Here is a 14,987-nt window from a genome sequence, read left to right as displayed (position 1 = left end):
CAACACAATGACATTGAACAATGTTTAAAATGATACAAGAACAGAAATGGCATCCGGTTTTCTATTCAAAAGCATAACAAACATCCTGAGGTTACATCTGATATTGAGACATTTTTCCTGACGTTTGAAAGCCGGGGCTTATTTAAAGAGCAAACACCTACATATCTCTGATGCTCACTGTACACATCCATCAATATAACTATGATGTCTATTCAATTTTACACCGTGTGAACAGATCACTGTGCAGCATAATGTTTATGTGTCTTGCATCAGGTAACCAACTCTTTTTCTTTACTTTTTTCTCCATATATATATATATATATATATATATATATATATATATATATATATATATATTTGTCATTAGTAGTTAAGTTACAGAAGAATTTAAGAATCGTTTAAATTGTCAATTACAATGTAAACATCAAATGTCATGCCTTGCATTTCAGCTGTTAGCTAAAAGGCTAGAATGTGAAAGAAGATTTGTAACTAAGCCACTGAGCGGCAGCTGAAGGACAAATGCTCTACCTCATTTCCAAGTATACTTCAACTTTACCCATATTTACTGTAAATGTCAGGGTACCCATTTAACACAGGCAAGATAACTGTTAACATATTCTCCGTATAAATGTCTTGTAAAAGCCTCTAAATGTCAAAATCAAGTGTTTCATATTTACTCAGCTCATAAGCTGCTTATTGGACTTTCCAATTCCACCAATTACTCAGAACTTCACAGTGTAAGATGGCACAGTGAGATACATGTTATATTATAGCTTGTATAATGCAGACCTTAAGTTCTATCCATTAGCTTTAATATGTTGATGTCACTGCTGTATACTTCCAAGATATTGACTGTTCTTTTGAACAATGCAGATGTCTGTCAATAACAAAAGCCCCGATCAGCGTTTTGTTGAGTGGTGTTAGAGCACTTTATCTCATCTTGTCGCACTCTGTATCTGTCACAACAGAGTGACCACAGTAGAGGAGAAAGACCACTGCAGATCGGGATCAAATATCACCGCTGTGCTTCTACAATAAACTGTGAACTATAGCTGCAAGGATAAATGAAAACAGACTGCTAAACACAATGTCAATGACCGGCATCTAATGATTAGTTCCTCAATATATGTGAATCTGCATACTGAACACTTTCTTAATCCATCGGACCGATTAACTCCGAATCAGCTGCTACTCTTTCAGCACCATGAACAGCTCCTCCATCTGCAGCGTTTAACTGCTTCATTAAAACTCTGAGGCCTGCTCTAACAATCCTGCTTTCTGTCTCCATCAGACACCAAAACACCTGCAAGGCCTGTTCATGTAATGAGCATTCTACACCCAATTAATGCTTAAAACGTTACATAATGTGGACACAAATCCAACAAATACAGTATTTTATGAATAAAGATTTAGGAGGTCACTTGACAAGACTTCACACTTTTACACTGCAGCAAACATAATTGCAAAAATGCTGCATACACTTCTTTGTGTTTAACCTGTTTCATTTTTAATGAGCTCTGCTTCTGGACCAAGAGCAAGACATAAAAAGAAACATTGCTGTCGGCCCATAACCTAAGGTTTAGTTTTCCTGGAGGGAAAGAAGTGCTCAAACAGCACTGAACTTTAGATGACAAAACAATCCAGACTCATTAAAATGGCATGACAAAATATAATATAATACAGTATTGGCGAAAACAAAACCTTCCTTGTGTGAGTGACTTTTGCAACGTAGCAGGACAAGAAGAATACAGAATTGCAAAAGGAAACCACAGTCTTTCTTTTGACTACTGTGCCCGACTAGATTAATGCTGGTAATACTTTCCAAAAGTGCAAGCATTACAAAAGAGAATTGTGATGTCAGCCAGAATAGATACAATAGGATTTTATGTGAAACTGAGGGAGATACGGAGCTGTACCGAACTGCTGGTTTCCTCTGTGCCAAACTAGTCAATAAAACAGGCTGGAACTGAACCACATGCAGGAGAGGGATGCCTGTACTACTGACAATATACACAAACACAGACACACATTTCTCGCCGCACTCCACACACACACAGACCCAGACACACATCATACAACGAGAGGCAGAAAAAGAGAAACAAGAGTTTTACCAAAGCGAAGAAAAACCAGAGAGAAACTCAGCAGAGTTGCAGATTAAATATTTAAACATTTATCGTTATATTCCCCTTAAAATGAACGTCCTAGATACATGGCCCATTTATGAATTTTGTTTTCACTTAGAAGAAGAGCGTTTCGTGTGGCCTGCCTTTGTCCGTGGTGCTAAAAAGCGTATCAGCCCGTCCGCTGTGGGGACTGAAACTGGAGACGTTTCAAGCGCCAACACAGCGCCGATTTTCACGGTGTATGTATCTTAATTGTATTTACTATAGTGGACACGAGCTCGAATTCCACAACAGAGGCGCGTGACTAAAATGAAATTTGTGTTTGTACACCCCGGAACAGCGCTGCGACACGGCTCCTAAATCCTGCTCGCGCTCTGGTGTGAACATAAAAAAAATCCCCCTGCTGAAAATCAATGACACGGTGAGTGCGTATTGGAGAGAGAGAGAGAGAGAGAGAGAGAGAGAGAGAGAGGGGGGGGGAGAGAGGGGGAGAAGGAGGAGAGAGAGAGAGAGAGAGAGAGAGAGAGAGAGAGAGAGGAGAGAGAGAGGCGGTGTCTAGTGACTGAGGAGGAGGAGAAAGCTCCCGGTACGCTCATACACGCAGCTCCCTTTTTTCCGTCTACTCTAACAGTCGGGTGCCACCGGAGTGCCCGGGGCCGTGGACTTATTTTCCCCCGGGAATCGACAAATTGGACACCAACGAACTATTCCAGGTAGGTTAGGTGCTGGCTCTTGGTGTGTGCTCTTTTTTTTTTTTTTTTTTTTTTTTTAATCAAAGAATTATAAAACTGGAAATGAAAGTGAGTAGTTGTCGACTTTCATAGTGGTGCTGCTGCTGGATGAAGGAGAAAGCAGATAACAGCCAAAGACAAAGCTCCTTTGGGGGGCGCCAACAGTGTTGACGCCGCTAATTGCTTTTTAAATTGGCGGAGGGGAAGCTCGCGAGCCAGTCGTTTCGAGTTGCCCCATCTGCCGCGGTGACAACTCTCCAATGTTTATAATCCGATTAGGAGAAGGATCAGCAATTTGATAGAATGAGCACTCTATACGGCCACGCTGCAACTGTGGTTCTTTCAGCTGCTTTTGACGTTCCATTGTGACATTCTAACCCACTATGCGTCACAATATGAGAGTTCTGTGTTCTGTAAAGTGCTCTGTCTCACTTCATTGTGCTCCTGTAACACTTTGCTGCATCCTCTTCCTCTGTGTCTGTTTTATCACCCTGAATGGCATTCGTCTCATGTCCCTCTCTCTCCCTCTCTCTTTCTCTCTCTCTCTCTTTCTCTCTCTGCTTTCAGAAGATGCTCTTCTTTCTGCTACCTGTCGTGGCTCTTTTGCTGAGCAGAGAAACGACGGTCTCCGGTAACAGTAACGACAAATGGCTGAGCACCGTGGCTCAGTACAACAAGGACAGATCCTGGAACAGATTCAGAGATGTGAGTTTGAACTGAGAGAAACAACATCCAGCCAAAAAGGGCACCATGATTAGCTACCTTGTGTGTGGTTGTGTTGTGTTATGTTGTGTGTGTGTGTGTGTGTGTGTGTGAGAGAGAGACACACACTGAGAGAGAGAGAGAGAGAGAGAGAGAGAGAGAGAGAGAGAGAGAGCACACTACGCCCTTGATACACCCAGCAGGCATAATCCACCTTGTAGTAACTCAGCAGGTTCAGATCTGTTGAAAGAGAAGCAGCCTCATAGACCGAGAACATCGGACTTCTGCATATGGTTGAAAGAATAGAAAACAGAAAGCATAGCTTATGATTTGACTGATTTACTTTCCAATGTTGACATTATGAAATATTATCTTTTCATTCCACTTTCAATAGTCTTGCCGTAACTCTGGGATTTTATAACTGATAATTTATCATCTCTTTTAGTCAGAATCAGAAAAAAAAGAGTCTGTGACTTATTATGTAAAGCTATGAGTCCAGTGGCATTTCATAACGTACACAACAGCCTCTGCAGTAATGGTTGATGTATGGTATTTCTGACTGAAGAAGAACTTAGTGAATACAGTAGGGGCTTCGTATACATTTGCTGAGAGCCAATTTGAAGTCTGGGCATGATTCTCTGCAGCGACGCCAATGTGTAGGTCTAATTATTGTGGGGAAAGAAAGAACTAAAAGCACATATTCTGCCGGTTGCTGCTCAGCCACATTGTTCAAACCCACACGTTTTCAAAGATACCCAATATATCGGGGTGACTTTTGTGGGGAAGTGTGTAAAAAATGATGCGCAAGATATCTAAAGTATTTATATTTGATGGAATGGTGCAGCCATAAAAACATGAGGTCTTGGGTTTAAATATTTGACTCAGTGTAAACATTATACAGCTTCAATGAAGAGCTGGAAGACAATATATGTGATGCTGCCAGACGGTGTGATTTAAACAACCTTACAGCTGCTTAAGGGGAAATTAAAAGGGTTGGCTGTATTTAAACTGAATATATCACCTCGTGAACATAATGACGTATGACTTCAGTTACTCTTGGTATTGGTATTTCCTTAGGACCAGCTTGTGTTCCTCTCAGAATACGGCCTCAACTGGGGAACGACAACAATGCAAAACTACCATACTCTCCAGTCTAACCAGCCGTCCTCAGGCTGATGGTGACAGCAGTGTAACCACAGGCTTTGCATTTTGATTACTCCCAACATGACGGTGTCCTCAAGAGATTTCAGTGGACAGTGGGCTAACTTTGGCCCTATTAGCTGACCTTCCCCATACAGTACTGTAACGGCACCAGTATTAGTCATGTCTGCATACACTCAGCCAGGGCTCTACTACCTGCAGTGTGTGTGTGTGTGTGTGTGTGTGTGTGTGTGTGTGTGAGCGTACGCTGCTGCCCACTTTTTATTCCTCTGCGTGGTCTCCTGTGCAAGTATAACTCATCAACAGGATACTGTCAGTGGAGGGCGAAGGACAGGAGGAAGGAAAAATTAGGAAAATGTGGTTCTGTATGAGTCAATGGAAAACTGCAAAACAAGCATTCTTGCAACAGTCTTAGGAGGAAAGCCTGATCTTAAGGTACGGTAGATGTGATCATGATGTGTTCAAAGGCCGCTTTTATGGTGTGCAATGTTTCCCAGATGAAAGTTTACAATGTAAGAAATGCCGTGTGAACCCCCGTGGTCGTCAATCGTGGTCTGAAATCGTAATATCCATGATGGCTTTTTTGGAGTTGTGGTGACAAAAAACAGACTGCTTTAAAATTTGGGAAATTTAGGACCAATATCCCACAATGTGACTGTTACAACGACCCACGTTTACGAAGAACACCAATGGAATATGGCTTGAAATGACAGAATACAGTGGTGAGCTAGCGTATTTACCTTGCTTTCAGCAAGTCTGTCTGCAGGGGAGTATTCACTCAGGGGGTCGTACATCTTTAACAGCGAGATTTTTGGGAACTTTGGTATAAATATATACATGGAAAAGAAGCTTGATTATGAAAACTAAGAAACTATGTTGATTTGATGTCATAATTTGAAACCATGTTTTAATCCTTCATGATCCTTTACATCCTGAACATGGGAGGCACAGTATGTTTTGTAACAACACTATCCATCATTCAGTCAATCAATCTCACCCCCCTCTTAATTCTCATCGGGTCATGAACTCCACATTTTTCTTCCATGCTTCTCTCTTTCACTCATTTTCTTCTTGTCTCCAGAGCTGTGCTTCCTCAACCATGGCCCTCTCTATCTGCCCCCTCCCCCCTCCCTCTCCATCTGCCCTCACCCGTGACTCCTCCTCTCCAGTGTTCTCCCCTGCCTGCCATGTTTCACTCTGCATCCCTGATGAGCCACTTGCTCCCTCCTGCATAATGTATAAGCGTCCATTTGTTGGCAGGGGAGCTGGTGCAAACAGTCAAAGTTCAGGTGGCTTGTCTTGGAAACATAAGGAAAATAGGATTTGATTTGTTTTCTTTTGCTTGGCACATTCCTAACAGCAGGACTGTAATGCAGACAGACAGTTTATTCTAGTCCACTCCGACCTAGGAAGGACATGAAGTAGAAATAAAAGAAAAACTTCCTTCATTACCATCACATTTTGTCTGTTCAAAAACATGTTTTCTTCAATCAAAACAAAGCCAACGTCTTTGTTTCTTACTTGTATACTTAATGCAGACAGGAATTTCACCTGGTTTGTAGAAAGACAAATGACACATTTGTGGATAAATGACACAGTGTGTTGGCTTCAGGCTGAAGTCTGTGGACAGGCTTGCTGGCTGAGCCAGTCTACAGAGCTTCTTCAGCATGTTGGATGATCTAAATCTGTTTGACCAATTCAATGGTTTCTTAATCTTTGAATTTACTTGACCACATTTGTTGCTCTTTTGCCATGATATTATATGCAAATGAAGTATAGCTGCATTAAATATACACACATTCGTATGCAGCGCTGAGTTCGACTGTGTTTCTGTTTCAAGCAGGGTCAACTTTGATGTAAGCCTGCAGCTGCCTCGTGTGGTAGGCCACATCAGAGTATTCTGGTCAGAACAGAAGCACACATTGGGGGTATTCAGTGGTAGAAGCAGCAGCAGTAAAACAAAATAGCTTATTACCCAATATAAATCTGGTAACACCAGCATGCAGGGCTGAGACTGTGGTGCATGAAACGTGTAACTACAGTGCTTTCCACACCGTCTCTTTATGGTGCTGGTAACGCATTTGTGCTCTCCTCAGACAGATTTACAGTCAGCATACTTGTTAGTTGAGTTGAACCTGAAGACGCTTTTCCTGAAGTGTCCTTACGGACACATTTTTAGTTGATAATTACAGTCATTCACTATTTCTAAATGATATGCCTAATTACTCACCTTTCACGTTAAAACCGTTTACTTCAATCCTATGTTGTCTCTGCATTGGAAAGAGGAAATACTGATGATTTGGAACCAAACTATTGGAGCGTTTGTTTAAAGGTTGGAGAACAGCAGTTTAAAAAAGCCCCTGGTGTAATTGTATACTACACATATTATGGTCAGTGTATTGCTGAGCTGGCCAGTTCAAGCCAGTTCTGCTATTCTGGCCCGAGCGGGCCTATTATTGGGGGATTTTTTTAGTGCAAGGACATTATTGGGTTGTTTGTATTGAAGTAAAGGTTCAGTAACCATTGGTGTCTGAGAGTCGGTGTATAACAAGAGCATCAGTTGATCTACGTTGATAATATGTAAAGAACCGATCATCAGGACCGTCTGATTTCATGAGTCTGATCAAAACTCAGTGGGATTTTTTTTGGCACCGACCAAAATGTGTCTGTTTTACCGAAAGCACAGAACGCTTGGCTTTCAATGCCTGGTCAGATTGATTGTTAACTCATTCTTTAATCTGATTTTTACAGATTTTAATCTTAATTTTTTACAAACGCCCAGCCCTTGTGTTGTGTCGGGTTGTCTTGTGTTGTATAATCTTCTCTCCTGTTGTGTCTTATCAGAATCTCTCTCCGCAAACAGTGACAGAATGGCTGTCATTGGCATCCAGGCAGACCCACTTTTAGCTTCAGGAGGATGAAAAGTTGTTTGCACTCTTCTGAGCCTGTTGTTTGTTTCTCCTAAAAGAGTCGTTTCTCATCTCTGTCCTTCCCGTCCTTTCCTCTCGCTTCCTCCCGAAATCCTGTCTTCCACCCTGCTCGCATGCTGTCAGGTTTGCAGCAATGCACTAAATCTTATTAGCGAGGGACATCGGATGCGTGCTGCATATTTCCTCATATATTTGTGTAAGTGCATGCCGTCCCCAGACTCTCTGTTCATTAGCTGGCGGACCTGGTGTTAGGCTGACAAATCTCAGACAGCTACAAACCACTGTGTATGTGTTTGCTTGGTTGCATTGTGACTATGTGTGTCAGAGCCAGAGGCCCATCTCAGCTCAGTCTCATGGCGACAATTAAATTCTGTCATCTTTTATCTTTAGTATTTACTTTTCCAAGACGACTTGGAGCTGCCAGTCACCCCCGCTGTCTCTCTTTATCAAAATAGTGTGTGCATGTGTGTGTGTGTGCAATGGCGTCAGCCTCAGTGACACTCTTATTTTTCCATTGCAAAGCTGGTCGGTGTAGTAGCTTGCATTACATGTTTTACCCTCTTCCATCTACAGATGAGAGGGTTTTGCTGTGCTTGCATGTTCTTTTTTCAGCCCCGCTCTGACACACGGTGAACACATTCACACCTGGGAGCTTTCCCGCTGCATCCAAATGAACTGGTCCTCTTCTGCTATGTCTACGTCTGCACCCTGGTGTGTATGCGTGTGTCCTGATTGTGCAGCTGAGGGGGAGGGGCGGGGTGCGGTTTAGAGAAGCAGCTTAGACGAGACGAACCATGGAGTCACCTTCACCTTCTCTCTCACACACACACACACACACACACACACACACACACACACACACACACACACACACACACACACACATACACACAAACCCTCTGAGTGAATACTTCTACCTGCAGACATACAGTATTTCCGCCAATTAAACAAAGTCTTGGGTGAACACCTGTCATTCTTTCTTATCTCTCCTTTGCTCCGTCCTACATTTCTCTTTCTCCTCTTAAGCTGCCTCTCTACCTTCTCTTCAGACCGTTTATCACCTCCTCTCTCTCCTGGCTCTTCTCTCTCTCTCTCTCGTTTTATACTCCACTAACTCCTGGTGAAACAGTGTCCTTCAAAATAAACCTTTTTCTCCTTTCATGCCTTTTCCTTTGCCGTGCTTTCCTTCTGCATGCATACTTCTGACAGTGAGCTATTGATTTCAAGTGAGAAGATGCTGATCCTAATTTCTGTGTTGAAGAAGAGTCTTCCTTGTCATGTAGTACCCCTTTAAACTGACTCCTGGAAAATTTTCACATCTCTCTCCAGCTGCTGTCTCTGCATGTGTTCGAATGCTCACCACACAACACAACACACACACACACACACACACACACACACACACACACACACACACACACACACACACAGCTTCCCATCCACCCTAAGGCTCTTGGAGAGATCGATCAGTAAATTTACTGGGCCTGGTAACCCTGATTGGAGCCTTGATATAATCAATAAGTGTGTGAAGAGGCAGGAAGACCCACACACATACACACATATGCAGGAACACACACACTAACATTTGGAGGACAATTCGGTCACAGGCTAGACATAGGTCACTGTCCCCTATGACCAGGATAAATAGGTTTTGACTGTGTGTGTGTGTGTGTGTGTGTGTGTGTTGGAGGATAGAACAGAGAGAGACAGACAAAGCATGAAAGCTAAAGGATTGCCAGTGTAATATTGGCTGACGATAAGAAAGAGGAAATGGGGAAAAAAGGGAGATGGTAGGAGAAGAGTGGAAGAGGAGGAGCTTTCATGTGAAGCCTATCAACACTGCGGGCAGAACAGATGGACAGACAGAGGATGGAAGGATGGGAGAAATGTGGAATCCATCATCAATAAAACATGGATGTGTGTGTGCTTCAGTCAGCTTTGTCATGGCAGCCCCTTCAAACTCCTCTCTCTCTCTCTCTCTCTCTCTCTCTCTGTGGGGATTGTCTTTCTGTCGGTCTATTTGGCGCCGATATGAAGCGCTCCTGCTTAGCCGTTGATTCTTTTGAAGAGAGGCTGTCTGATTTGCTGCTAATGTTTAAAGACTTAGACAGAAACCACCCTCAGACCATGGGGGAAAATCCTGATATACTCTACCACTACTTTTGTATTTGGATGTCTTAGCCATATTCTACTAGAAAGTAGATATTTTTCAAACATATGCCACTGTTATCACTACACTAAAGTGTGGAAAATCCAGTTTCCATTGAAGAGCGATTGCATTGGATCCCCTATGCTGCACATACGAACCAATATTCATATTTAGCTACCAGGATTATTAGTACCCTACATTTAGAGGTAGGTGATATGATAATATATAATGTGAGATTTGATGATTTATTTTATGAAAGAGATTTTGCTATGCCCTTTATACTGAGGTAGCTTTTCCTTTAAAGGGACAGTTCACCCCAAAATCAAAACCACATTTTCTTCCTCTTACCTTTCATGTCGGGCTTATCTTGAGTAACAGGGTCATAATTTCTGAAAAGAGACATTGCTGTTGAGTTTTTCAAATGTATTCTTTTGGCACTTTGCACCACAAGCTGAGTTCCATCTTGTACCATCATATTGGAGAGAAGGGAGACGTCTCTAACACTAGGCACCACACAACAAAACAATCTAGATTGATAAAAAGCATACAGGTAAGAGGAAAACAAGGTATTTTTGATATTGGGGTGAATTGTTCCTTTAATATCTCCAAAATGTGTTGGATCATTGTGGACAATGGTTTGAATCAGTCAACAGGAATGCATTATTGACCTTTTAGCCATGCTATAGCGTGGATCCAGTGAAGGGATGGTCATGGAATCTGACTTTTTTCTGACTTTTTCTCTCGAACCACCATTTGGTGCATTGCTACCAATATTCATGTCTTCCTCAGGATGAATTGTAATAACTTTAAAGACTTTTTTTGAAGAATCGTTTTTGCATATGTTGTTAAATAGGTGCACAATATGACCGGGGATGTGATCTAAAAGGGTTAAAGGGGAATTCTTCATTTAATCTCGACTTTAAATACAATTGTAAAAGGGAAGAAGGTGCTATATGAAAAGTTAAGGGATCACTCTTCATACAGCGCCTTCATCAGGTCAAAAATGTTTTTGTTCAAAACTTTGGTTTATGACCAAATACCTGCAACACTGAAGACATTCAGCCTCAGCTGTGCTGTTGTTTTGCGCTAAATTACAGCATGGCCGAGGATTTTATCCACATCGCTCACCCACACCTACAGTATGCTTTGTTCATGTGTTGAGATAAATTATGTTAAGGAAGCTAATATCAATGCACACCATCATCATAACTCCAATGGGGCTGCAACATTAATTAATATGTTGACTTTTTAAACATTTATTGAATAACCATTTAGTGTACAGAGTCAAAAATGTTGAAAAAGAGGCAAAGGTGACTGATGACTAATTTTCTGTCAGTTGTCTGATTGATTCTTCGATTAATCATTTCAGCACTAAAAACAGATTCACGCTCAATATAAGTTCCAGTGTAATATGCCATTACCCTGCATGCATAGGGATCCATATGGCTTCAAGCTGCCTTCACTTTATTTTCACTATATTTCATTTTCATGGATGTCTGCAGTTGTTGTTTACATAAATTACATAAAATTTACATTATACTAATGACCGGCAGAAATCTTTCTGTCAACATATGTCTGTAATACAATGGCTTTTAACTCACATCTGTAGCAGCTTGTGTGTGTGTGTGTGTGTGTGTGTGTGTGTGTGTGTGTGTGTAAATGTGTGTATCATAGTTTCATGCATAATACGTTTTTTTGATCATCATGTGTGTGTCAGATCAAAAATATAGACCTATACTCTATATGTCAGAATAGTTGTGCATGTCTTTGTGTTTCTGTTGCCTTTAATAAAGCTGTCACCCCTGCTGTGCGCTCGCTGGTTCTAGTGTATGATCAGATGTTTCTTCCTCAGGGTTTGGCTCCTTCTACATCTCTTCATACGCCAGTATATGATTTGTCTTTTTGTAATCTGTTTTGTATGTTGAAATTAGTCATAGCAGCCTTATTTGCCTGCTTGTTACTCTGCCAAATAGGAAGTCCCTGTTGGCACAGGGATAGTATAGACCTGACGTTTTAACTCGTCATAGTAAAGAAAAACACAGGTGAAACTAATCTTGTTGACAAGGCCTCAGTTCCATCAACCTTACCAACCCTACCCATAGCTCACTTAAATGGAATGCAGTCGTTTTAGATTTCATTTTCGTGTCGATGACACCTGTGCTTTTCCAACCAAAATGCCAAAATGTCAGTCTGTATTCCAATTATTTTCTTTGTTGATCTAGATCACAGCATGTCTTCCTGTCATTGGGTTTCTCTTTTTTTGTGCTTACGTCAGCACATTAACGTGGTCACGATGACCATGCTACATGCCGAAGTTTAGCAGGTATATGCTTAACAAGTTCTCCATCTTAGCATGTTAGCCTGCTAACATTTTGTAATTAGCACTAAAAAGAAAGTACAGCTGAGGCTAATGGAAAAATCACAAGTTCTGCAGGTCGTAAACCAAAGAATTGTACAAATTGTGACGATGCTATATGACAGGAGATCAAAGTAATAACAATTCATCCTCTGGAGACCATGAATGTCCGTACCAAATGGCATGGAAACCTATCGAATTCAATAAAAAACTAAAATATCAACATCATATCAGTGGGAACATGAGACACAGACACACATTCATCAGAATTGTTGGTTTTCTTTTTCAGTCCTAATAATCATTTTTTATATCTTGCGATATGTAGCACACTCTGGACCAACATTCTCCTCTTTCTACTATCATGTAATGAGGGTATATCTCGTGAATTATAAAGCAGCTTCATGCTTTGATTGATTACATGTGTTTGCCCCCCCCCCCCTCTTGTTTTCTGTAATCACAGTAGTTTTAACTGAGATGATGGACGCAATCATTGCTGTGCCCATCACAATAGCTGATGCAGATGATCAAACAAACAACAAATTACATGTTGTTCTTGGGCATAAATAGTTGGGCTACATATTGTGTTTCTGAGGTAGCCTAATCAATTATATAATGCAGCATTTTTCACTGACAAGTCTTGCACAGATTACATTTGAAAGTAGCCTTCCCACCCCTGAGTGTCCCTGTGTGAAATTAATCATGGGCAGTCTGTTTCTCTTTTTCACACCTCCCCAGCCCTCCTTTTGATCAGTGTCAGCATCTCTCCCCTCCCTCCCTCTCTTCCTCTCACTCTGATGTTTATGGTCTCTAAAACCATGTCAGATTGAATTGGTCATTATCTAATTTTCCCCTGAGGGCAGGGATACAGTTACTGTTTGTGTGTGTGTGTGTGTGTGTGTGTGTGTGAGTTTGAGAGATGTCTTGTCTGCTTCAATAATTCAGGAGGTGTCTGCTACTGCAGCTCGCGTGAGGCTCCTGAGAGAGAGGAGGAGAGCGAGAGAGAGGGAGGAAGGGAGGGAGAGATTGACACAAAGATGTGGCAGATCTGCTCCTCCTTCTGTAGCTCTTCCGCATTCCTCACTGCATCGTTTTGTAGTTTTCTGGAGCTAAGTAACTCCCTGGTGGTGCACTCTTGTTTATGAAATGAAAACTCTCGGGAATAGTCGGTAATGGCAATGAATAGTTGAACCCTGAGGCGTTGAATGAATACTGCATATAAATTTGTGGAGTCTCTGCATGTATGTGTTTGGACAGTTAAACCAATAGCCCTCTGGGTAATGTAGTTAGACAGTGTTAGTTTTTCCAAAGACTAAGTGAAACTGAACTGTCTTCTGCTTCCCCTGAACAGCTGTTTAATAGGGTTTCTCAAGGTCTACTGGTCTAAGATGTATATCATATTAGTACAACATCCTTCGTTTAATTCTGGCTGTTGCAATGAGGGGTGCATGAATGTCTTTACCAAATTCTATGGGGATCTCTTGAACAGTTCACATATTTCAGTGTGGACCAAAGTGACGGACCAACCAAACAACCAACTGACCAACATAGCCACAAAAAAAGATAGTATAATTACATTAAATGTCCTCTTTTGCAATGCATGTCCTCTAAGGGCGACAGGGTAAAAAATAATATTTACATGAGTCCTTTAGCTGTAATTATGTCAGCACCATGTTGTTGCTGTCCACTCTTAATAGAGAAGAACCCAGTTTGTTGTTGGTCTCTCTGTTGGTGTGCTTCTGCTGTCGGTGTGGGATGAGTGAGTTATTTCAGCTCTGTGTCAGAAATGAGAAGTGGATAAAAACAGCATTGGACACAGTGCTCCACTTTAACCCCTCAGATAGATGGACTGCTGCCGATCGGGGCGAAGGTGGTGGTATTGAAGTTAGTTTTAGCCCGTCGCTGCCAACTTCACACCCATTTTCGCTGGCAATATACGCAACCACTCTCCAGTCAGATGCCACAGTGTTGTCAGAGTAACAGCTGGCTGGACGTCCAGTTTCAGGCTGACTTTCAAATCCATGGAGACACATGTCACCAGATTTAAGCCAGATGGTGTTTTTATCCGTTGTATCCTATTTAAACATTTTAAGTTTGAACATAGATAGGTTCCAAAGGGAAACTTTAATTTTGGTGATTTTTAATGTATAATAGTATTTGTAGTGTAGATAGAGTTAGAGGAGGAGTGATAAATGGCTGGAAAAATGAAACTAAGTTGAGTATGAAGTGTCACAGTGACTTTCACTCATTTTAAAAAGGATACAGCACACCACAATTGATTAAAATAGTTAAATGAATGGACAAGATTGCTTTAAATGAAATCAGATAAAATATTTCTACCAGTATTTGTACATGAAGCCCCTTTTAATAAAGCTGTTTACTGCTTTAAATCAAATTGAATAAACTGAAATATCACTGTTATTTACTGCACAACTGGGATGTTGAATTGTGAATTCCACACACCTTTTTTCCCCAATGAAACTATTACATCTACACCATAATTGTGTAGGTTTCTTGATGCAAAAAAACCCTGTTGACTGGTCTAGGAATATAGCAACTTGAATCAACAACTCTTTGCAATTACACAAACAAGATGCTCCCCTGTCTGTGATGTGCTTGAGTTTCTAATGTGTCATCATGGGATGCTGTGCTACGAGGTGAATGGACGATACCAGCATGTCGTTTAAATGAGTTGACTGTGAATGGTGCCCGGTAATGTCATGAGACCGAACAGCACTTGCAGACACACATAAAGAAACTCTCAGACATGGCCTAAAATACCTAAAGACTTGTCTTTCATTACCAATCAATCTTTCAGCACTTACTAAAGGGTGAAAT

At 41.3% G+C, this 14,987-nt stretch overlaps 1 protein-coding gene across 3 annotated transcripts in view; it reads left to right on the top strand.

The window, feature by feature from the left end:
* The first annotated feature begins 2,670 nt into the window (after positions 1-2,670).
* spock1 (SPARC (osteonectin), cwcv and kazal like domains proteoglycan 1) overlaps positions 2,671-14,987 on the top strand; it is an 87,568-nt gene continuing 75,251 nt past the window's right edge. For 2 of the 3 annotated variants that reach the window (XM_068714719.1, XM_068714717.1), the window contains exons 1-2: positions 2,671-2,836; positions 3,422-3,559. In XM_068714719.1, the coding sequence (XP_068570820.1) occupies positions 3,425-3,559 (135 nt within the window). In that variant the 5' untranslated portion in view covers positions 2,671-2,836; positions 3,422-3,424. The remainder of the gene's footprint in view (positions 2,837-3,421; positions 3,560-14,987) is intronic. The other variant, XM_068714718.1, reaches the window with a different exon arrangement.

The sequence above is a fragment of the Cebidichthys violaceus genome, unplaced genomic scaffold, assembly GCF_023349555.1.
Source record: "Cebidichthys violaceus isolate CVI_PGR_0920_01 unplaced genomic scaffold, fCebVio1.0.p SCAF_2, whole genome shotgun sequence".
In the NCBI taxonomy this organism is placed as follows: Eukaryota; Metazoa; Chordata; class Actinopteri; order Perciformes; family Stichaeidae; genus Cebidichthys; species Cebidichthys violaceus.
This window is presented reverse-complemented; position numbering and strand designations above follow the sequence as displayed.